The sequence below is a fragment of the Salvelinus fontinalis genome, chromosome 7, assembly GCF_029448725.1.
Source record: "Salvelinus fontinalis isolate EN_2023a chromosome 7, ASM2944872v1, whole genome shotgun sequence".
Classification (NCBI taxonomy): Eukaryota; Metazoa; Chordata; class Actinopteri; order Salmoniformes; family Salmonidae; genus Salvelinus; species Salvelinus fontinalis.
In genome coordinates this window covers 29,304,161-29,327,487 of record NC_074671.1, presented here as the reverse complement: position 1 = coordinate 29,327,487, position 23,327 = coordinate 29,304,161, and the positions used below count along the sequence as shown (strand labels likewise).

General features: G+C 42.7%; 1 protein-coding gene across 4 annotated transcripts; it reads left to right on the top strand.

The window, feature by feature from the left end:
* The first annotated feature begins 12 nt into the window (after positions 1-12).
* On the top strand, positions 13-21,266 carry LOC129859354 (poly(U)-binding-splicing factor PUF60-like). 4 transcript variants are annotated; one of them, XM_055929032.1, is made up of 12 exons: positions 13-117; positions 775-859; positions 1,176-1,271; positions 1,384-1,473; positions 2,054-2,104; positions 3,406-3,567; positions 3,740-3,832; positions 5,153-5,366; positions 5,460-5,650; positions 11,818-11,992; positions 12,372-12,631; positions 20,595-21,266. In XM_055929032.1, the coding sequence occupies exons 3-12, from the start codon at positions 1,191-1,193 to the stop codon at positions 20,892-20,894; spliced, it is 1,617 nt and encodes a 538-aa protein (XP_055785007.1). In that variant the 5' UTR covers positions 13-117; positions 775-859; positions 1,176-1,190; the 3' UTR covers positions 20,895-21,266. The 4 variants fall into 4 exon arrangements, with proteins under 4 accessions (XP_055785007.1, XP_055785006.1, XP_055785005.1 ...); XM_055929031.1 differs by having other exon boundaries at positions 11,818-12,010; XM_055929030.1 differs by having other exon boundaries at positions 5,460-5,692.
* The last annotated feature ends 2,061 nt before the right edge of the window (positions 21,267-23,327 follow it).

Sequence of the window (23,327 nt, the reverse complement as noted above, 5' to 3'; positions counted from 1 at the left end):
GAGGTGGCGGTGTATGCACCTCACAGTTTGACGCAATCCGCCAATTCAATTTAAAGAAGAAGAAGAACGGCGGGGCCTATTCAAGAAGGTGTGCTTATGGCGTTGACGGAGATTGCGGTAAATAGCTTGCTAAATAAGTTAAATATGAACTCAGTTATTGTTTTCTTTGTTCTGTTTGTTTAATAGTTGTGCGTATACATCTATTGTGGGAATTACGGGTTTATTCCCATTAACCATGTTTAATTTACAAAACCTGAATTTAGGCATGAGGCCTTTTAGCTATCTAGCTTGCTATCTACTGCGACAATTTGCTGCTGGCTAATACTATTTAGCTACACAAATAAAGCAATCGATAAATGTGTCGTATTTGTAGCCAACTAATCACAGATCGAGCTGCTAGTGTGACAGACTATTGTTGGAATTACAATGCATGAGTCATGATGGAAAATGGTTAAATGATATTTAGCCTAACGATGCAACGACCAGCTTAGCTAGATTGCTACGTTAGCTAGTTAACTGACTATAGCTCGCCTAACGTTAGCCCGACCGACGTTAAATTGAGCTTTACTGAAGTGTATCAAGTCAGTCAACGAACTAAGCTAGCTTTGTATTGCTTCTATACGAACACTATGCATTATATACTAACTAGCTACATAGTTATCTAACTAAATTGGTAGGAAATTAGCTAGGCAAACACTCGGTGCAAATGGAGGATACCAAGTTTACCGCCTTGCAGCTGCTAACATATTAGTCTGAAAACATTTTCTCTCTCAGACTTTTTGAATTGTTAAGGCTCCCCATCACTCTTCCCCTTGGGGTTATCCTGCCTCTGGTGGTCCCAGCGTTTATCAGGTTGTAGGTAAGGAAATCATCTCTTCGCACCCATTGTGCGTTCCAATCACTGGTGACTGGTCTGATTTTGTGCTTTTAGGCCTATAGCTATCCAAATCAAGATTAACTGCTTCCCCTTTTCCTGTACGATATATGCACTGTGATTATTCTCAATCTCTATACCTCAAATCTCTTAAAGATGGTCATAGTAGAACAGAGATGCAGCGTACCAAATGTGCAGTGCATGGCACAGCAAATGTAATTAATTTCTCCAATGAATACGTGTTCCTGTCTCTGAGGATGCTCAGATGTGTATTCATTTCTTTCTTGCTGTGGTTCTTCAGGGAGGGACAGCTCTGATGATGGAGAATGGACAGGGCACAGGTGGGAAGCTTGGCCTGCCGCCTCTCACCCCGGAGCAGCAGGAGGCTCTACAAAGGGTGAGCCTATTACATAAACATGACTAAATACAGGTGTATACGTAATGACTCAAGATCGTCAATTTGCCTGCAGTTCCACTATTCTCTCTCACGCGGACTGACTTTTCTTCAGGCAAAGAAATATGCTATGGAGCAGAGCATTAAGAGTGTCTTGGTGAAGCAGACCATTGCCCATCAGCAACAGCAGCTCACCAACTTGCAGGTGAGACGTGCTGAATTCTGTACTCCTGCAACTAAACTCTCCATCCTCTTGACCATATGTTCTTCTCTTAACACCAACCACATGCACTCAATTTTAGCCTTATTTCTAAGAGTAACTTGGACTATCACATATACAGTTAAAAGTATCTGCCCTAGTAACTTTGTCGTTACAAACATTACTTGATTGTTCAGTAGCACAAAAAAATAGTAACATCCTTCACAACTGCAGCACAGCATATACAAGTGTATTTCTCTGCTTACGGTGATGGGATAGGGATGTTTGTCCTCTTGCTTCTGCCTCTCTTTTTCAGCTGGAGAAGATCAACATGAATACTTAGTTAAACATGTTGAATGCTTTGCACTTGGTCCCACATAGGGTGTTTGAATGTCTTGAATGTGGGGAAATGCTTCGGGGCAGACTGGAGTGGGTGGGACTGCAGAGGGAAAGTCATATCAGTCCTGAAAGTCTTTTAGGGGATGTGTGTCTAGCTGATGTATATCAAAGTAATGACATTTGAAAAAGCAAAGCTTAAATATCTAACCTACTTTTCAGCATCTTTTTCATCTTTACTGTCTTTCAGATGGCAGCAGTGACAATGGGCTTTGGCGATCCTCTCTCACCTTTACAATCGGTCAATAGATTATTAAACTTTTTTCTCTGGTCGCATTCCTGTTAAAAATGACAGTTACCCTTCTTTGATTGGCCACTCTGGCCTCAATCATAGCCATAGCAGCTGACCAAAGAACTCATATTTCAAAAGAAGACATGGTTTCTTAATATTATAATTGAGGGACCAGTTCTTACACACACTGTTTCTGCATAATTCAGTCTGGTTAATGAAGCCATGTGTTTGTATGTCCACTGCACCATTTCAGAAGAAATACCCTGAAGTACTTCCACTAGTGGCAACAGCTGTTGATGTGTTTTTTTTTGTTTGTTTAACACTGAAAGTGATTTATATTAGGATGTTATGTATGAATTCATACATTTGAGCACAATATAAACTTCATCGGGGCATTTTAGCAGTATGATGGCTTTTTACACTAGCCTGAAATGGCTATCCAAGGGTGGTTGAGAAAATTAACATGGGGAGGTCCATGTCTTCTTTGTAAATATGCTGGTACTTTGCATTGATTGAAGCTGAAAAAGCCAGCTTTGGTGTGGGGCTAAAGAGGGTTAGCAGTCCCTTTCAGTAACCAAAGATGAGAGAACTGCTCAAACAGGAATTTTTGGCAATCTCAAATTTTTATGTTGTAACGGGGGAAATCACTTTTCTCTTCTGTAATAGATTAGGCTGTTAGTTTTGCCTGTGGGTGATAGTAAAAGCAGCTATGCTCAAGTAAAAATACTTGAGTAAAGGACCCAGTAAACTCTGCTTTCAGTGGTTAACCATCCCTCACTCCCCTTAGAGACGTAAGTGTAAAATGTTTTCCTTAGGCTTTTAATGGATACTATTCAACTGATATAGGTGTTTATTTTATTTGTGCACCATGTTGAAATGTCACAATATACAGTATATGCAGCCCTGGACTACAGGTCAGTTTCAGGGGCCAAATATTAGCGGACGTCCATGTTGTCACCTTCAGTGCTTTCACCCATATTAATGCAGTAATGAGAAATATACATTTTTTAATTACGTAGCTATTTGGGTGCCTGCATTCACCAAATTGTTAATCTTTGTGTAGATAGTCGCAAAATCGTTGTCCGGGACTCTGTCGTGTATGCCCAGATTGCATCTGTCCCTGACATTGGCCTGTACGTCTATTGTTGGGAAAAGTAAACACCATACAGAATTAAACAAATAAATTACATTTCAATGTAAAAAAATAAATAATAATTTACCCATACACATCTAGATAGATTTATTTTTGTGTGTTCTTGCTTTCTTAGACCCCCTAAACATCATGGTGTGTTTTTCTCCGGGGTTACCAGGTGGCGGCTCAGCGGCAGCGTGCTCTAGCCATCATGTGCCGGGTGTATGTGGGCTCCATATACTATGAGCTCGGGGAGGACACCATCAGACAGGCCTTTGCCCCTTTTGGCCCCATCAAGAGCATTGACATGTCATGGGACTCCGTTACAATGAAGCACAAGGTCCGTGTATAGAGCACCCTTAAACCACATCACACAGCGTTGCAATGTGATTAGAATTAGATCTGTACTAAATTATGTGAGGGGAAACTTTTGAAGCACAGCAGGAGAATGTGGCATGCACGTGGCTGTAATGCAGGGGACTATTGTCCCATGGTTGTGTCTGTCTGTGCAGGGTTTTGCCTTTGTGGAGTATGAGATCCCGGAGGCGGCACAGCTGGCTTTGGAGCAGATGAACTCAGTCATGCTTGGGGGCAGGAACATCAAGGTGAGTGGCCTGGAGAGTCAGCCTGTCCGGGCCAGTGGAAGTGGACCTCTCAGAACCCCCTCTATACCCCTGGAAAGAGGGGTGCTCCTGCTATTACCTTTTTAACCTTTTTGTTTTCTTTTCATTTCTATCGAGAACGCATGGAGCCAGTTCGAAATCCTCATTTCGCTCTTTCCTTGTAACTGAACTATTATTTCTGTGTGAATCACTAATTGGTAGTCTTTCTAAATTCTGGATGGAAGTGTATCTAAAGCCACTCATTTCTTTTGTCTTTCTTTGCTTGTATGTATGTCAATTCATTTACAGGTATGCGTGTGTGTGTTTGGGTGCGTGTGTTTTGTGTGTGTGCGCGCATGTCTGTGTGCGCGCGGGTGTTTTTTTTGTTTGTTTTTTGTGAATGTCTGTGCTGTGTTCTGCTTCCATGATGTCATCACCACATTGTTTTAGTGACCAGTTCCTCTAGGAAGCCCGGGCAGCGTACGATGATGTGTTGCTCTGTGTCCGAGATGTGCTGATGATGGGCTGCGCCTGGTTGGTGTCGCTTGGCCGCCCCACCTGCAGCACAGATCATATACTACATAGCCGCTTATAGAGACGCTCCAAACACTAGCCTATAGATGGACAGTTAGAGGAGATGCCTCCGACTTCTCAGTCCTAGAAAGTGTAGTGCTAGCCACACGTGTGGTTTTATTTTGTTAATTTTATAAGCATTTCCACTAGTTGATCCTTTTTTTTTTTTTCGTTATCTTCGCTCTAGTTAATTTCCAGGTGACGATTTTAAAGTGACTATCTGAGTTGTTGGTATGTTGTCAGTTTTCATAATCCAGAAAGAAAAGGGAGATTGTGAGAAAGAAGTGTCAATAGAAGGCGTTGTCTCTACTCTATAGTGCAGGTTGTCACGTTTCACATCACTCGTATTACCTAAGCCTTTGCAGAAAGCCCTGGTGGAAAGATGCTGTTTAGCAAGGCTAGTGGAAACTTGGCAAAGAATACATTGGGCTGCGATTTACATTTTAGTTATTTAGCGGATGCTCTTATCCAGGGCGACTTACAGTAGTGAGTGCATACATTTTTTTCTTTGGTACATTTTCGTACTACTCCCCGTGGGAATCGAACTCACAACCCTGGTGTTGCAAGCGCCATGCTCTACCAACTGAGCCACACGGGACCAATTGCAAAGAGAAATGGTCTCCTTCGATCTCTAATTGCATTGCTCCAGTTGAAGGCGTTAGGTGATTTTGGAGCTCGAGGTGTTGCGTTGCTCGGTCAGTGGGCTGTGACACCCCACTCATTGGCCCTGTGCTGGTATCTGTGCTGTAGGTGGGGCGGCCAGGTAACATTGGTCAGGCGCAACCCATCATCGACCAGCTGGCAGAGGAGGCGCGCGCCTACAACCGGATCTTCGTGGCTTCCGTCCACCCTGACCTCTCAGACGAGGACATCAAGAGCGTCTTTGAGGCCTTCGGGAGGATCAAGTCCTGCACGTTAGCCAGGGACCCCACCACAGGAAGACACAAGAGCTTTGGCTTCATCGGTGAGCAGAGAGGCGTTTGGCGGCCCTCAGGATGTGCTGTTGCTGTATGTTTGTCCTCCTAACTTCTCCTTTTCCCCCCTCTCTCCCTGGCAGAGTATGACAAGCCCCAGTCGTCCCTGGATGCAGTGTCCTCCATGAACCTGTTTGACCTGGGGGGCCAGTACTTGCGGGTGGGCAAGGCCGTCACCCCGCCCATGCCCATGCTGACCCCCACCCAGCCTGGTGGCCTGCCGCCCGCTGCAGCCGTGGCTGCTGCAGCAGCCACCGCTAAGATAACGGCCCAGGCAAGTATGATTCCCTTCCAAAGGGATCTATTGGCCTTCCAGGTAAATATACCTCTGATATACAGTGAGCTCCAAAAGTACTGGGACAGCAACACATTTCTTTGTTGTTTTGGCTCTGTACTTCAGCACTTCGGATTTGAAATGATACAATGACTGAGGGTAAAGTGTTGACTGTCAGTTTTAATGTTAGGGTAATTTCAGCCGTATCGGGTGACCCATTTAGAATTTACGGCACTTTTTGTACATGGGGGACCAAACATATTGGGACAAAGTCACTTATGTGTATTAAAGTAGTACAAATATTTGTGCTAGCCTCCCGAGTGGCGCAGCGGTTTAAGGCACTGATCCCAATGCTTGAGGCGTCACTACAGGCCCTATTCAATCGCAGGCTGTGTTGAAGCCGACCGGGTGACCCATGAGGCGGCGCACAATTGGCCCAGCATCGTCCGGGTTAGGGGAGGGTTTGGCGGCCGGGATGTCCTTGTCCCATCGCGCTCTAGCGACTCCTGTGGCGGGCCGGGGGCATGCACGCTGACATGGTTGGCAGTTGTACGGTGTTTCCTCTGACACATCGGTGCGGCTGGCTTCCGGGATAAGGGAGCAGTGTGTCAAGAAGCAGTGCGGCTTGGCGGGATCGCGTTTTGGAAGACGCATGGCTCTCAACCTTCGCCTTCTGAGTCCGTACAGGAGTTGCAGCGATGCGACAAACCTGTAACTACAAAAAAATATATATTTGTGCCTCTAACTTTCTCACTAATCATTACTCACGATTCATTCAGGATTATCCATAATCACAGTAGCATCCACATTAAGGTTGAAGTGTTTAGAAACATTCTATTCTTATTTACAATAAAAGTGACTCCAAAATGACTACATTATTTACCATTAATTTATATTGGGCACAAAATAATCTGAAATGCACCCAAAACAAACAATAAATACATCCAAAAAATGTGTAGAGTCACAAGCTTGATATAGTCATTGCGTGCTATGAATATAGGACCAAATACTAAACATTTTGATATAATACGCAAGTGAATTTGTCCCAATACTTTTGGTCCCCTAAAAATGGGTGTGTGAACTATGTACAAAAAGTGCTGTAATTTCTAAATGGTTCACCCGATATCAAAATACCCTCAAATTAAAGCTGAAAGTCTGCACTTTAACAGTTACTGTATCGTTTCAAATCCAAAGTGCTGGAGTACAGAGCCAAAACAACTAAACATTTGTCACTGTCCCACTACTTTTGGAGCTCACTGTAGGTAGCTAGGTGTGACCTTTTATTAAAATGTGCTAAGTATAATTAATATACTAACGATAGAAATGTAATGTATGTGTATATAAAGCTGAATGTTCTATTTTCATTAACATATATTTTGATGTGCCCTGCCGTAGAATTTAGTACAGTATTTGATGAATTGATAATGCAGAACCCGTGCAGGGCAATATAAAGTCTTCTATGTTCACTACTCTGTGTTTGCTAACATGTGCTGTGCCATGTCTGCTTGTTGTGATGTGAGCTCAACCCACGGTTGCAAAAGTTTATCCCCTGTGAAAAGAGGGCTGGCCCTCTTCCCTTGTAATTCTAAGTACTATAATACTAAGAAGCAAAGCTCTTCCTGAAAAATATACTGAACACAAATGTTGACGCAACATGCAAAGATTTTACTGGGTTATTGTTTGTATAAGGAAACCAGTCAGATGAAATACATTCATTAGGCCCTAATCTATGGATTTCGTGACCTAGCAGGGGTGCAGCCAAGGCTGGGCCTTGGAGGGCATAGGCCAATCAGAATCAGTTTTTCCCCCCACCAGAGGTTACGTGTGGTCTGACATTGGAGGCAGCTTATTGTAGAGAAATTAACATTCAATTCTCTGGCAACAGCTCTGGTGGACATTCCTGCAGTCAGCATGCCAATTGAACGCTCCCTCAACTTGAAACATCTGCGGCGTTGTGACAACTGCAAAAAAAAAAATGCCCAGCACAAGGTGCTCTTGTGTAATGATCGTGCGTCTTTAATCAGCTTCGTGATAGGCCACACCTGTCAGGTGGATTAATTATCTTGGCAAAGGTGAAACGATAACTAACATGGATGTAAACAAATTTCTTAATGATTTGAGAAATAAGCTTTTTGTGCATATGGAACATTTATGGGATTAATTAATTTTTTCAGCCCATGAAACATGGGACCAACACTTGTTTATATTTTTGTTCAGTGCTTTTGGGTGTGGAAGCTAATTACTCCCTGGATTCTCACTGCTATATCTGGCAGTGTTAACAGTAGTCATACTTCTGTTTAGTAATAAATAGTATTGTTATGAGTTTAGTGGATGTTTATATTGACAATTTGTAGTTGTAGAATATTGTATATTGGCTTGGCACTATTAATCTGACATGAGCCTTGAGGACTGTAGGATTGGGCTATTTTACATGATCAGATATTGAAGGTAACAGCCATCGTTGATTGTGACAGACGAGATATATATATTTCAACCTGACTGACACCAAGCAGTAAAAAGCTGACCGGGCAGCACGGCCACGCCAAGTTGCCTATTCCTTAGGTTATGCAGGCTATAGCAGTTTCAATAAATGTTAAACAATTTACAGAATGAAAGAGCAATGTAGACAGAGCTAAGATTTTCAACAAAGCAGCACAAAATGTCCAGTCAGAATTATTTATTTACAGTTGAAGTCGGAGGTTTACATACACTTAGGTTGGAGTCGTTAACTTGTTTTTCAACTACTCTACAAATTTGTTGTTAACAAACTATAGGTTTGGCAAGTCGGTTAGGACCTCTCTAGGAGGCAGAACGCGTCTCCTTCCTGAGCGGTATGACGGCTGCGTGGTCCCATGGTGTTTATACTTGCGTACTATTGTTTGTACAGATGAACGTGTTACCTTCAGGTGTTTGAAAATAGCTCCCAAGGCTGAACCAGACTTGTGGAAGTCTACTTTTCTTTTCTGAGCTCTTGGCTGATTTATTTAGATTTTCCCATGATGTCAAGCAAAGAGGCACTGAGTTTGAAGGTAGGCCTTGAAATATATCAACAGGTACACCTCCAATTGACTTAAATGGTGTCACTTAGCCTATAAGAAGCTTCTAAAGCCAATATATAATTTTCCGGAATATTCCAAGCTGTTTAAAGGCACATTAAATTTAGTATATGTAAACTTCTGACCCACTGGAATTGTGACACAGTGAATTATAAGTGAAATGATCTATCTGTAAACAATTGTTGGAAAAATTACTTATGCCATGCACAAAGTAGTTGTCCTAACCGACTTGCCAAAACTATAGTTTGTTAACAATGTATTTGTGGAGTTGTTGAAAAACGAGTTTTAATGACTAAATTAACAGGCACCTCATTGATTTATATGCACCGCAGGACAAGCTAGTTAACCTAGTAATATCATCAACCATGTGTAGTTACTAGTGATTGTGAAGATGGTTTTCTCTAAGTTAAGTTTAATGCTAGCTAGCAACTTACCGTGGCTCCTTGCTGCACTCGCGTAACAGGTGGTCAGCCTGCCACGCAGTTTCCTCATGGAATGCAATGTCATCGACCATAATCGTCGTCCAAAAATGCTGATTACCGATTATGGAAACTTGTAATCGGCCATGCCGATTTAATCGGTCGACCTCTAATAAAGTTGCCCATTTCATTTTTTTCCCATTTTTTTTTTTTAATTTTTTTTTTTACTGCAGCTGTCTATTTTAAGTCTTTCTCCCGCCGCGCTATTCATGATCAAACAATGAATTTATCTGACTGAATTCTAGGCATTATCTAAAGGAGTTCTCAAAGTTGAGTAATTTGAATAACCTGATCGGCCTAAGATAATGAGGGAGAATAAACGATAGCAAGATTGAAAAATCGAACGAGTAGTTTGAAGAAACCTTATAGTTGAGAAAAGCTTATTCTAAAAGAAATCCTGCATGCATCCTTGTCGTTGCGAACCGAACGGCCAAAGTCCAAATCCTACTAATTAAAATAGCCTATCAAAAGCATTAAGACAAGTTAAAGTTATGAGTATTTCCTATATAGGCTATTCTAATAGTGTTTAATGTTCTAAAGTTGCAGCTTTCAAATAGTAACATTTGTGATAGTCAGTCTATAGGCGATTCTCTATCACATCAGAGTTTCGTGTTCTGCACCCGGGCCCATCACACGACGAACAGCCAGCGAGGCTCCTGACTGTCACTTTTGCGTCGGCGCACACACACACACCTCTTTCGTGCCACAGCTCCAACCGTGAGGAAAAATTATCTTAAAATAAAAGATTTGGCTCAAATATATTTTGGCATGATTCCTCTCGTCCCTCCCGTTGTCTAAATTTCCTTTCGTAGGATAGCCGCAAGCAAAGTCATCAATAACCGTAGGATGATTGGTTGAGCCTTCTTGTTTGCGTGAGATCACCCCGAGCCCTTACCAAAACATGGCTGATAACTTCTCTCCTCGAACCTAAAACCAGTAGGAACCACCAGCTTCAATGATGGTTCTTAAAATGTGTATCATTTGGCCCTAATCTATGGATTTCACATGACTTGTAATGCAGATATGCATATGTTGGTCACAGATGCCTTAAACATTTTTTTTTTTTAAGTTAAAGGTGTGGATCAGATCCAGTCAGTATCTGGTGTGACCACCACTTGCCTCATGCAGTGCGCCACATCTGCTTCGCATTGAATTATTCAGGGTGTTGATTGTGGCCTGTGGAACGTTGTCCCACTTCTCTTCAATGGCTGTGCGAAGTTGCTGGGTATTGGCGGGACCTGGAACATGTTGTCGATCTAGAGCATCCCAAACGTGCTCAATCGGTGACATGTCTGGAGAATGTGCTGGCCATGGAAGAACTTGGACATTTTCAGCTTCCGTGAATTGTGTACAGATTCTTGAGACATGGGGCTGTGCGTTATCATGCTAAAACAAGAGGTGATGGCGGCGGATGAATGGCACGATAATGAGCTTCAGGATCTCATCACAGTATCTGTGCATTCAAGTTGCCATCGATTTAAAATGCAATTGTGTTCATTGTCCGTAGCTTATGCCTGCTCATACCATAACCCCACAGCCACCATGGGGCACTCTGTTCACAATGTTGACATCAGCAAACCGCTTGCCCACCCAATGCTATACACGTGAGCTACGGTTGTGAGGTCGGACAAATTTTCTAAAACGACATCGGCAGCTTGTGGTAGAGAAATTAACATTAAATTCTCTGGCATTGTGTTGACACAACTGTACATTTGAGTGGACTTTTTTTTGGTCCCCAGCACAAGGTACACCTGTGTAATGATCATGCTGTTAATCAGCTCCTTGATATGCCACACACTGCCAGGTGGATGGATTATCTTGGCAAAGGAGAAATGCTCACTAACAGGGATGTAAACAAATTTATGCACAAAATTTGACAATCTGGGATCTTTTTATTACAGCTCGTGAAACATGGGACCAACACTTTACATGTTGTGTTTATATTTTTGTTCAGTATAGTTTATCCAGTAACCACTGCATTTTAGAAGGATAGTTACTGACTGAAATGTAGCTAGCTAGCAAACTGGCCAGCAAATAGCCACAAATGTTACTAGCCAACTAGTCGTGGATGACCTATTATTTGATACATTTGGGTTAACTTGCTCATATCAAGCATCAGACGGCTTGCGGGAAGGTAAAAAATAACAATTAGTGGACTCGTTTTATGAAGGATCGGACAGTGAAATGGATTAGTTAGCTAGCTGGTAAGGCTTTAATTTATTTCTTAATTAAGCTGAAGCTGGGTTTCCCAAGTTGTTCAGTGCTTAGTGCTCATGCTGGCGAACAAGCTAAACACTTGTGATGTCACTCACCCAAGAATGCTCAATCAGTCACCTGACTTAACTCAAGAATATTAATGACTTTGCCTCCCAACTGTCCTGCGAGCTCGCACTGGTGGTCCTTTTTTACCGGTCTTTTTTAAAATTGTCTTTTTGTGAAGTCTTTTGGGGGTTGGCCAATAGGGGGCCAATATCATTGAATATCGCAATGTTTTATGGGTACTTAATCACGATAGGACAAGGTGGACATCCCCCAACCCTAATGCAGAGTAGAGCACTATACATGCTGTATGAAGTCTGACTGTGCAACCTCACTGTGTTTTCCTGCTAATGCGTCCCGCCCCTCTCTCAAGGAGGCTGTGACCGGGGCGTCCATCTTGGGGGCGATGGCCGGGGCGAACCAGATGGGACAAATGGGTCAGATGGGACAAATGGGTCAGATGGGACAAATGGGTCAGATGGGACAAATGGGCTCCATGGGCATCCCTCAGGCAGTCATGGCTGCCCAGGCCCCCGGAATGATCACAGGTGTGTATCGAGACATGTGTGAGTACAAAGAGTATTGTCCACTGACCTATGCACTCACTTAGGTCTGTTTTGAATCTTTTTAGAGGGTTAGAGGATCGTTTTAAATGATTTCAAGTGTGTATCTTATCTACTCAATGCTACAGTGTTGAGCGGGATTATCTGGTCAGCCAGGTTTTGTAGTTTTTCCATCTGATCCTGCTCATTTGAGATTGTGTTTAAAAAAAAAACTTGACTACAGTTTGTTCACATGCGACCAATTAGACAAACAATGACATTGCAACAGAGGATTTGACTCCTATGAATGGCCATGTTCTCTCGGAGAAACCATATTAATGAAGATGTATTTATGTATGGCTGATGTGTCTGAATGTCCCTGTAGGTGTGACTCCAGTGCGTCCTAACCTGCCAGTGCTGCCCCAGGTGGGCCTGGTCAACCCTGTGCTGGCCTCACCGCCGGTGATCACCAACCCAGCCCAACTCAACCCCTCTCTACAAGAGCTTCAGAAGAAGAAGCAGGAGGAGAAAGAGATGCTGCAGGATGGGACAGGCCAGGAGATGTTGAGCGACCAAGAACACATGAGCATTTCAGGAAGCAGCGCCAGACACATGGTCATGCAGAAACTGCTGAGGAAATCAGAGGTAAGATCAGACATGAAGATGTGTGCGTAAATATAGTTATTTCGGAAAGTTTTCAGACCTCTGGACTTTTTCCACATGGTTACGTTACAACCTCATTCTAAAATAGATTAAATTGCCCCCCCCCCCTAACCCATAATGACAAAGCAAAAATAGTTTTTTATAAATGTTTGTACATTTATAATTATTCAGACCCTTTACTCAGTACTTTGTTGAAGCACCTTTGGCAGCAATTACAGCCTCAAGTCTTCTTGGGTATGTATCTACAAGCTTGGCACACCTGTATTTGGGGAGTTCCTCCCATTCTTCTCTGCAGATCCTCTCAAGCTCTGTCAGTTTGGATGGGGAGCATTGCCGCACAGCTATTTTCAGGTCTCTCCAGAGATGTTCGATCGGGTTAATGTTCAGGCTCTGGCTGGGCCACTCAAGGACATTCAGAGACTTGTCCCGAAGCCACTCCTGTGTTGTCCTGGCTGTGTGATTAGGGTCGTTGTCCTGTTGGAAGGTGAACCTTCGCCCCAGTCTGAGGTCCCGAGTGCTCTGTAGCAGGTTTTCATCAAGGATCTCTCTCTACTTTGCTCTGTTCATCTTTCCCTCGATCCTGATGTCTCCCAGTCCCTGTCGCTGAAAAACATCACACAGCATGATGCTGTGGGTCGATGTGTAAATTAGGTATCCGGTTTATTTTGAATACATTTGCAAACATTTCTAAACCTGTTCTCGTTGCAATTATGGGGTATTGTGTGTAGATTGAGGAAAGCACATGTATTTGATCAATTTTAGAAAAGGTTGAAATGTAAACAAAATGTGGAAGATGTCAAAGGGTCTGAATACTTTCTGAATACACCATCTACTATTATATTATACTATTAATACTTTTACATATGTATTCAGACCTTTTGCTATGAGCTCAATTTCGAGTCTCAGGTGCATCCTGCCGCCCCATGGGCCTAGTGGTTAGAGCGTTGGACAAGTAACCGAAAGGTTGCAAGATCGAATCCCCGAGCTGACAAGGTAAAAATCTGTCTTTCTGCCCCTGAACAAGGCTAAGTTAAATGCAGCATTGGAGTTTCCTAAGAACACAGTGGTCTCCATCACTTAAATGGAAGAAGTTTGAAACCACAAAAACTCTTCCTAGAGCTGGCCACCCGGCCAAACTGAGCAATCGGGGGACAAGGCCCTTGGCCACGGAGGTGACCAAGAACCCGATGGTCACTGACAGCTCCGGAGTGCCTCTGTGGAGAATCTTCCAGAAGGACACAACGATCTCTGCAGCAGTCCACCAATCAGACATTTTTATGGTAGTGGCTTGACGGAAGCCACTCTTCAGTAAAAGGCACATGACAGCCCGCTTGGAGTTTGCAAAAAGGCACCTAAAGATTCTGACCATGAGAAACAATATTCTCTGCTTTGATGAAACCATGATTGAATCTTTGGCCTGAATGCCAAGCGTCACTTCTGGAGGAAACCTTTAACTAGGCAAGTCACTTAAGAACAAATTCTTATTTACGATGACGGTCTAATCCGGACGACACTGGGCCAATTGTGCGCCGCCCTATGGGACTCCCAATCAATGCCGGTTGTGATATGTTCTGGAATTGAACCAGGGTCTGTAGTGACGCCTCTAGCACTGAGATGCAGTGCTTTTAGACTGCTGCGCCACTCAGGAGCCCATGCTGTGGGGATGTTTTTCAGCAACACTAACCTTGACAAACTTCATCAGATGACAGTCCTATAACATCATATTACACAATACATATATGCTTTGTTCAAAAATGTGCATATTTAGCGGTACAAATCGTGGTTTTACAATGTGAATACGTAGTGAAAATGCAAAAAATTGTCCGGAGAAATTTTGGAGAGTCATCTAATCAAATAACTCATCATAAACTTTACTAAAAAATACATGTTGTACAGCAAATGAAAGATACACTAGTTCTTAATGCAACCGCTGTGTTAGATTTACAGCTTACGTTATAGCGAGACAGCGCCCAAAATCAGGGCGGAAAATATGTCTAAACATTTTCAACAGAAATACAAAATAACATCATAAATGGTTCCTACTTTTGATGAGCTTCCATCAGAATGTTGTACAAGTTGTCCTTTGTCCAGAATAATCGTTGTTTGGTTGTAGAATGTTCCTCTTCGCATGTCGAATTAGCAACCAAAGCGAGCCATGTGGCACAAACATGCCCAACATCACATAACGCAAAGAAAAGAAAATGCCGAAAATCGCAATAAACTGATATAACTCGGTTTAACATAACTACTTAATGATGTTTTTAACACATATATCAAATAAAATCAGAGCCGGAGATATCTAACGTCTATACCGAAAGCTTTTCAGAACGCAATCTGGGGTCCCTTCTCCCAAGACAATGAAAATTCTGGTCAAGTCATTCCAAAAGCTCTCGTTCGGCCTCAGATCAAGCTAGACACCCCATTCCACCTCTCACTGCCTATTGACATCTAGTGGAAGGCGTATGCAGTGCATGTAGATCCATAGATTTTGAGCAAATTAATAGGAAGGCCATGGAACAGAGCCTCGAGTTCAGATTTTTCACTTCCTTACAGGAAGTTTGCTGCAAAATGAGTTCTGTTTTACTCCGATATAATTAAAAAGGTTTTAGAAACTAGAGTGTTTTCTATCCAATAGTAATAATAATATGCATATTGTACGAGCAAGAATTGAGTACGAGGCAGTTTAAATTGGGCACGATTTTTTCCCAAAGTGAAAATAGCGCCCCCCTATTGAGAAAAGGTTTTAACTGACCCTCTCTGCCTATTCATCGCCATTTTACCTGTTGTTGTCTTAGCTGAATAGCTGTTGTTGTCTTACCCATTGTTGTCTAAGCTAGCTCTCCCAATCAACACCGGTGATTGCTTTATGTCTCGCTTTGTCTCTCTGTCAATATGCCTTGTTTACTGTTGTTTAGAATAGTTATCATTGTTTTAGTTCACTTGCGGAGCCCCTAGTCCCACTCAACATGCCTCAGGTACCTCTTTTGTCCCACCTCCCACACATGCAGTGACCTCACCCAGCATAACTAGTGCATCCAGAGATGCAACCTTATCGTCACTCAATGCCTAGGTTTTTATCTCCACTATACCCACACCCTACCATATCCGTCTGTACATTATGCCCTGAGTCTATCCTACCACGCCCAGAAATCTGCTCCTTTTATTCTGTCCCCAACGCACTAGACGACCAGTTTGATTAGCCTTTAGCCGTATCCTCAACCTACTCCTCCTCTGTTCCTCGGGTGATGTGGAGGTTAATGTTGCGTGTCCCCAGGTGCTCTCATTTGTTGACTTCTGTAACCGTAAAAGCCTTGGTTTCATGCATGTTAACATCAGAAGCCTCCTCCCTAAGTTTGTTTTACTCACTGCTTTAGCACACTCTGCCAACCCTGATGTCCTTGCCGTGTCTGAATCCTGGCTTAGGAAGGCCACCAAAAGTTCTGAGATTTCCATCCCCAACTACAACATTTTTCGTCAAGATAGAACTGCCAAAGGGGGAGGAGTTGAAATCTACTGCAGAGAGAGCCTGCAAAGTTGAGTCATACTATCCAAGTCTGTGCCCAAACAATTAGAGCTCCTACTTTTAAAAATCCATCTTTCTAACAAGTCTCTCACTGTTGCGGCATGTTATAGACCCTCCCCGGACCCCAGTTGTGCCCTGGACACCATATGTGAATTGATTGCCTTCCATCTATCTTCAGAGTTTGTACTGTTAGGTGACCTAAACTGGGACATGCTTAACACCCTGGCCGTCCTACAATCTAAACTAGATGCCCTCAATCTCACACAAATTATCAAGGAACCCACCAGGTACAACCCTAAATCTGTAACCATGGGCACCCTCATAGATATTATCCTTACCAACTTGCCCTCCAAATACACCTCTGCTGTTTTCAATCAGGATCTCAGTGATCACTGCCTCATTGCCGGTCAAACGACCACCCCTCATCACTGTCAAACGCTCCCTAAAACACTTCAGCAAGCAGGCCTTTCTAATCGACCTGGCCTGGGTATCCTGGAAGGATATTGACCTCATCCCGTCAGTAGAGGATGCCTGGTTCTTTTAAAAGTCATTTCCGCACCATCTTAAATAAGCATGCTCCTTTCAAAAAATGGAGAACTAAGAACAGATATAGCCCTTGGTTCACTCCAGACCTGACTGCCCTCGACCAGCACAAAAACATCCTGTGGCGGACTGCAATAGCATTGAATAGTCCCCGCGATATGCAACTTTTCAGTGAAGTCTGGAACCAATACACAGTCAGTCAGTTAGGAAAGCTAAGGCTAGCTTTTTCAAACAGAAATTCGCATCCTGTAGCTCCAACTCCAAAAAGTTTTGGGACACTGTATAGTCCATGGAGAATAAGAGCACCTCCTCCCAGCTGCCCACTGCACTGAGGCTAGGAAACACTGTCACCACTGATAAATCCACGATAATCGAATTTCAATAAGCATTTCTCTACAGCTGGCCATGCTTTCCTCCTGGCTACCCCAGCCAACAGCTCCGCAGCTACTTTCCCAAGCCTCCTCAGCTTCTCCTTCACCCAAATTCAGATGGCAGATGTTCTGAAAGAGCTGCAAAACCTGGACCAATACAAATCAGCTGGGCTAGACAATCTGGACCCTCTTTCTAAAATTATCCGCCGCCGTTGTTGCAACCCCTATTACCAGTCTGTTCAATCTCGTATCGTCCGAGATTCCTAAAGATTGGAAAGCTGCCGCGGTCATCTCCCTCTTCAAAGGGGGGTGACACTCTAGACCCAAACTGCTACAGACCTATATCCATCCTGCCCTGCCTTTCTAAAGTCTTCGAAGGCCAAGTTAACAGATCACTGACCATTTCGAATCCCACTGTACCTTCTCCGCTGTGCAATCCGGTTTCCGAGCTGGTCACGGGTGCACATCAGCCATGCTCAAGGTACTAAACGATATCATAACCGCCATCGATAAAAGACACTACTGTGCAGACGTCTTCATTGACCTGGCCAAGGCTTTTGACTGTGATTGACAGTAGTCTTATCGACAGACTCAACAATCTTGGTTTCTCAAATGACTGCCTCGCCTGGTTTACCAACTACTTCTCAGATAGCGTTCAGTGTGTCAAATCGGAGGGCCTGTTGTCCGGACCTCTGGCAGTCTCTATGGGGTTACCACAGGGTTCAATTCTCTGGCCGACTCTTTTCTCCATATATATATCAACGATGTCTCTCTTGCTGCTGGTGATTCCCTGATCCACCTCTACGCAGACGACACCATTCTGTATACGTCTGGCCATTCTTTGGACACTGTGTTAACCTCTCTGGGGTATGTGGGACGTTAGCGTCCCAACTGGCCGACATCCAGTGAAAATGCAGAGCGCCAAATTCAAATAAATTACAAAAAAAAATTGCTTTCATGAAATCACACATTCAATATACCAAATTAAAGCTACACTTGTTGTGAATCCAGCCAAAGTGTCAGCTTTCAAAAAAGCTTTACGGCAAAAGCAAATGATGCTATTATCTGAGGATAGCAAACAAACACAGACCATCATATTCCAACCCTCCACGCAGAAATAAAGATATAATTCATGCCTTACCTTTGACGAGCTTCTTCTGTTTGCACTCATATGTCCCATAAACATCACACAGGGTCCTTTTTGTTCGATTAATTCCGTCTATATATATCCAAAATGTCCATTTATTTGGTGCGTTTGATCCAGAAAAACACCTGTTCCAACTCGCGCAACATGACTACAAAAGTTACCTGTAAGCTTTGTCCAAACATTTCAAACTACTTTTGTAATACAGCTTTAGGTATTTCTTAACGTAAATAATCGATAAAATTGAAGACGGGATATACTGTGTTCAATACCGGAGGAAAACAAAGTGAAACTAGCTTTCAGGTCACGCGCCTCTAACAAAGAGTACACTTCCCTCTACCCTCATTCTGAACAGTGTTACTTCTTTATTTCTCAGAGGAAAAACCTCAACCAATTTCTAAAGACTTTTGACATTCAGTGGAAGCGATAGGAACTGCAAGAAGGTCCCTTTAGAAATCTGGATTCCCAATGAAACCCCATTGAAAAGTGACCCACCCCCCCCAAAAAATAAAATCTGAATGGTTTGTCTTCGGTGTACAACTGCCAAATAAGTTATGTTCTAGTCAGACATGATTCGGTGTTTTCTATCCAAATCTACTAATAATATGCATATCTTAGCTTCTGGGCATGAGTAGCAGGAAGTTTCATTTGGGCATGCTTTTCATCCAAAATTTCGAATGCTGCCCCCTATCCTAGAGAAGTTAACAAACCTCCAAACGAGCGCCAATGCCATACAACACTCCTTCCGTCGCCTCCAACTGCTCTTAAACGCTAGTAAAACTAAATGCATGCTTTTCAACCGATTTGCTGCCCCCGCCCGACTAACATCACTACTCTGGACGGTTCACCTAGGTGTCTGGTTAGACTGTAAACTCTCCTTCCAGACTCATATTAAGCATCTCCAATCCAAAATTATATCTAGAATCGGCTTCGTATTTCACAACAAAGCCTCCTTCACTCATGCTGCCAAACATACCCTTGTAAAACTGACTATCCTATCGATCCTTGACTTCGGCGATGTCATTTACAAAATAGCCTCCAACACTCTACTCAGCAAACTGGATGCAGTCCATCATTGCCATCCGTTTTGTCGACAAAGCCCCATATACCACCCACCACTGCGACCTGTATGTTCTCGTCGGCTGGCCCTCGCTACATATTCGTTGCCAGACCCATTGGCTCCAGGTCATCTATAAGTCTTTGCTAGGTAAAGCTCAGCCTTATCTCAGCTCACTGGTCACCATAACAACACCCACCCGTACAACACACTCCAGCAGGTATATCTCACTGGTCATCCCCAAAGCCAACTCCTCTTTGGCTGCCTTTCCTTCCAGTTCTCTGCTGCCAATGACTGGAACGAATTGCTGAAATCGCTGAAGTTGGGACTTATCTCCCTCACTAACTTTAAGCATCAGCTATCTGAGCAGCAAACCGATCGCTGCAGCTGTACACAGCCCATCTGTAAACAGCTCATCCAACTACCTTCCTCATCCCCGTATTGTTTTTATTTACTTTTTTGCTCTTTTGCACACCAGTATTTCAACTTGCACATCTATCACTCCAGTGTTAATTTGTTAAATTGTAATTACTTCGCTATTATGGCATATTTATTGCCTTACCACCTCACGCCATTTGCACACAATGTACATAGACTTTCTATTGTGTTATTGACTTTACGTTTTGTTTTTCCCTTGTGTAACTGTTTGCTGCACTGCTTTGCCTTGTCTTGGCCAGGTCGCAGTTGTAAATGAGAACTTTTTCTCAACTGGCCTACCTGGTGAAATAGAAAATAAAATTGTTTGTTAATATGGGCACCAAGGAAGTTGAAGCTCTCAACCTGTTCCACTACAGCCCTGTCGATGAGAATTGGGGTGTGCCCGGTCCTCCTTTTCCTGTAGTCCACAATCATCTCCTTTGTCTTGATCACGTTGGGTGAGAGGTTGTTGTCCTGGCACCACACATCTGCAGAGAAGAATGGGAGAAACTCCCCAAATACAGGTGTGCCAAGCTTGTAGTGTCATACCCAAGAAGACTCGAGGCTGTAATCACTGCCAATGGTGCTTCAAGAAAGTACTGAGTAAAGGGTCTGAATACTTATGTAAATGTGATTTATTTTTTTGTCTTGTCATTAGGGGTTATTGTGTATAGATGGAAGATTTTTATTCGATCCATTTTAGAATAAGGCTGTAATGTAACAAAATTTGTAAAAAGTCAATCTCAATAGTTTCTGAATGCACTGTATTTGCCTTGTTTAAATGCAAAAAATTTACAAAAGTTGCAGTACTTTCACTGAAAAGTAGATATTATTTTTAATGTAATGCGATTTGGGTAGGAATACATATTGACTTGTCTTCCCCTCCCCAGTCTACGGTGATGGTGTTACGGAACATGGTGGGGCCAGAGGACATCGATGACGACCTGGAGGGCGAGGTGACAGAGGAGTGCGGCAAGTTTGGTGCCGTCAACCGGGTCATCATCTACCAGGAGAAGCAGGGGGAGGAGGAGGATGCCGAGATCATCGTCAAGATCTTTGTGGAGTTCTCCATGGTCTCGGAGATGAACAAGGCCATCCAGGCACTCAACGACCGCTGGTTTGGGGGTCGCAAGGTCATCGCGGAGGTCTACGACCAAGAGCGCTTTAACAGTAGCGACCTCTCTGCATAAACTGTCCGAAATGGTCGCCCAACACCCATCCCATACCCGTTGCTCAAACTCACTTCAGCCACGATCACTGCTGCTAGAGATTTGGGCCTCTTTTTAAATTGTATTTTTTTTTTATTGATGTTGATGTTAATATTAATATTATTAATGGTCTCTTTTGAGGGATTGGTTAAGAAAATAATATTTGCACCTCATGGATTTTGTTTTGTCACCTACTGTGAAGACTTGATTTATTTTGTATTATTTGCAGTTTTTTTTGTTATCAAATTGAGAAGTCATTAGGTTACCCCCATTTTTAAGTTGTCAGGACTCTTTAAAAAGCGATTTAGAGCTATTGGTTCCCATTTACCCACAAAAATAAATTCTTCAACTATGTGAATGTCTGTTGTGAATTTCTTATGGGTTTGGGAAGGAAAAATCCAATTTCAAATACTAATATTACAAATTTCTTGACATTTCAATAGAACATAGTCATTTCAGTTAACTAAAATTAAATATACAGTAGCTATTTCAAAATGGTCTGACAGCAATTATTGACCTTGGCTAAAACATTTTTTTTTGTCAGCATCACTGGGGTTTGGGACAATTTTTTTTCACGTTTTTATAAATTGAGTTTCAATGATTTAGATGCATTGAAAATGGATACTGAACACATTTGAATGAGATCTGTTATTTTGTTAAAATGTTTCTGATTGTGGAATTCCCAGTTTCATAAAGCTTATTTTATATAACACTAGATTCTGGAGACTTTTTTTTTACAAGGTTGAATAATTGACTGGTTGTAGCCTATAATAGGGCTAATTATAATGTGTCTTTGCAAGTGTTGCATGAAAATGTGTTGGTAAATGAGTCGCCATCTGTCGATAATTGTAAAAATGTTGATTCTGAAAACATATACCTGTACCTATGTTTGTCCTGTACAGCTGCGGGTTGCTGAAATTCATACTTTCAATCAAAACTTTGATCGAAAACAGACTTTTTCCTAATTTGTGTTGCTTAGCTCTGCACAAGTGTGCTTGTGCCAATTGAATCTCAGTTTAATATGTCAATACTTCTCCAGATGAGCGACACAAATTAGGAAAAAGTTGGTTGTATTCTATACTGAACACAAGTATAAACGCAACATGTAACAATTTCAATGATTTTATTCAGGTCATATAAGGAATCAGTCAATTGAAATATATTCATTAGGCCCTAATCTATGGCTATCACATGACTGGGCAGGGGTGCAGCCATGGGTGGGCCTTGGAGGGCATAGGCCCACTGGGGAACCGGGCCCAGCCAATCAGAATGAGTTTTTACCCACAAAAGGGCTTTATTACAGACAGAAATACTTCTGTTTCATCGGCTGTCACTGGTCTCAGACGATCCCGCAGATGAAGAAGCTGGATGTGGAGGTCCTGCAAATTTTAGTGTTTTTTTTATCACCAAGCACAAAGTACACCTGTGTAATGATCATGAAGGTTAATCAGCTTGATATGCCACAGCTGTCAGGGTTATCTTGGCAAAAGAGAAATGGCCACTAACAGGAATGTCAACAAATTTGTGCACAACATTTGAGAGAAATAAGCTTTTTATGCATATGGTACATTTCTGCTATCTTTTATTTCACCTTGTGAAGCATGGGACCAACACTTTACATATATTTTTCAGTATATAAAAGTTGTATTAAAAGTCTGAATTGTATCACCCTGCTGAAGGACTGTAGTTGTACAAGACAAACATGGGTACAGGTAAGCATTTTCAGAATTGCCATTTTTACAAGTATCGACTAATGGGATTTCAATGTTACTAGCAAATCGTGCGAACAGTTATCAATACTCAACTCCACCTCCATATAAGAGAACTGAGTGGAGTGTTCCTCAGTAAGCATGAATGAGGTCACATGTCTACCTGTCAGCGGGCGCACTCATGACAATCTACGATAGGCCTACGCATTTGCTGAATTCGGCTGAGTTTAAATCTACTTTGCTTTCATTACCGCTAGATGGGGGTATAAAGCAACAAAAGCAGAGTGGTTTCGCCACGAACCTAAAGGCAACCATCTTCTAAAAGGCACATTTAAGACCTCCTAGCCCCTTGGGGTCGCTATTACATATGTGCAGTTTTGGGTGCTTGCCGAGGGAGGGAGAAGGAATGAATGGATGCACTTGATTTTATTTTCCTGTGTATGTGTGTTCGCACTGGCCGGCGTGTGCAGTCATACCCGCGTGGAGGGCGGTAGTTGTCCTCCAAAAAACAAGAATCCACAATTGTAAAAAATAATGCAATATTATCTCTAGTTGGATGTCTATTACTATGAAGTAAATGTTGAGTATGCACTTGGTAGACATGTGTGCGCCATGAGATGAGCGGCGTAGAAAGTGCGTCTTTGCACCTTTGGGAGGTGTCAGTTGAAAGGGGGTGTAAATCATGCACACCCAGCCACAACAACAA

Bases quoted from the DNA above. Each gene is read 5' to 3' on its own strand.
- LOC129859354 (XM_055929029.1), top strand. From the start codon at position 1,191: ATGATGGAGAATGGACAGGGCACAGGTGGGAAGCTTGGCCTGCCGCCT. The intron at 3,568-3,739 runs GTCCGTGTATAG...CTGTCTGTGCAG, and splicing joins CCGTTACAATGAAGCACAAG to GGTTTTGCCTTTGTGGAGTA. The intron at 5,693-11,817 runs GTAAATATACCT...CCCTCTCTCAAG, and splicing joins GGGATCTATTGGCCTTCCAG to GAGGCTGTGACCGGGGCGTC.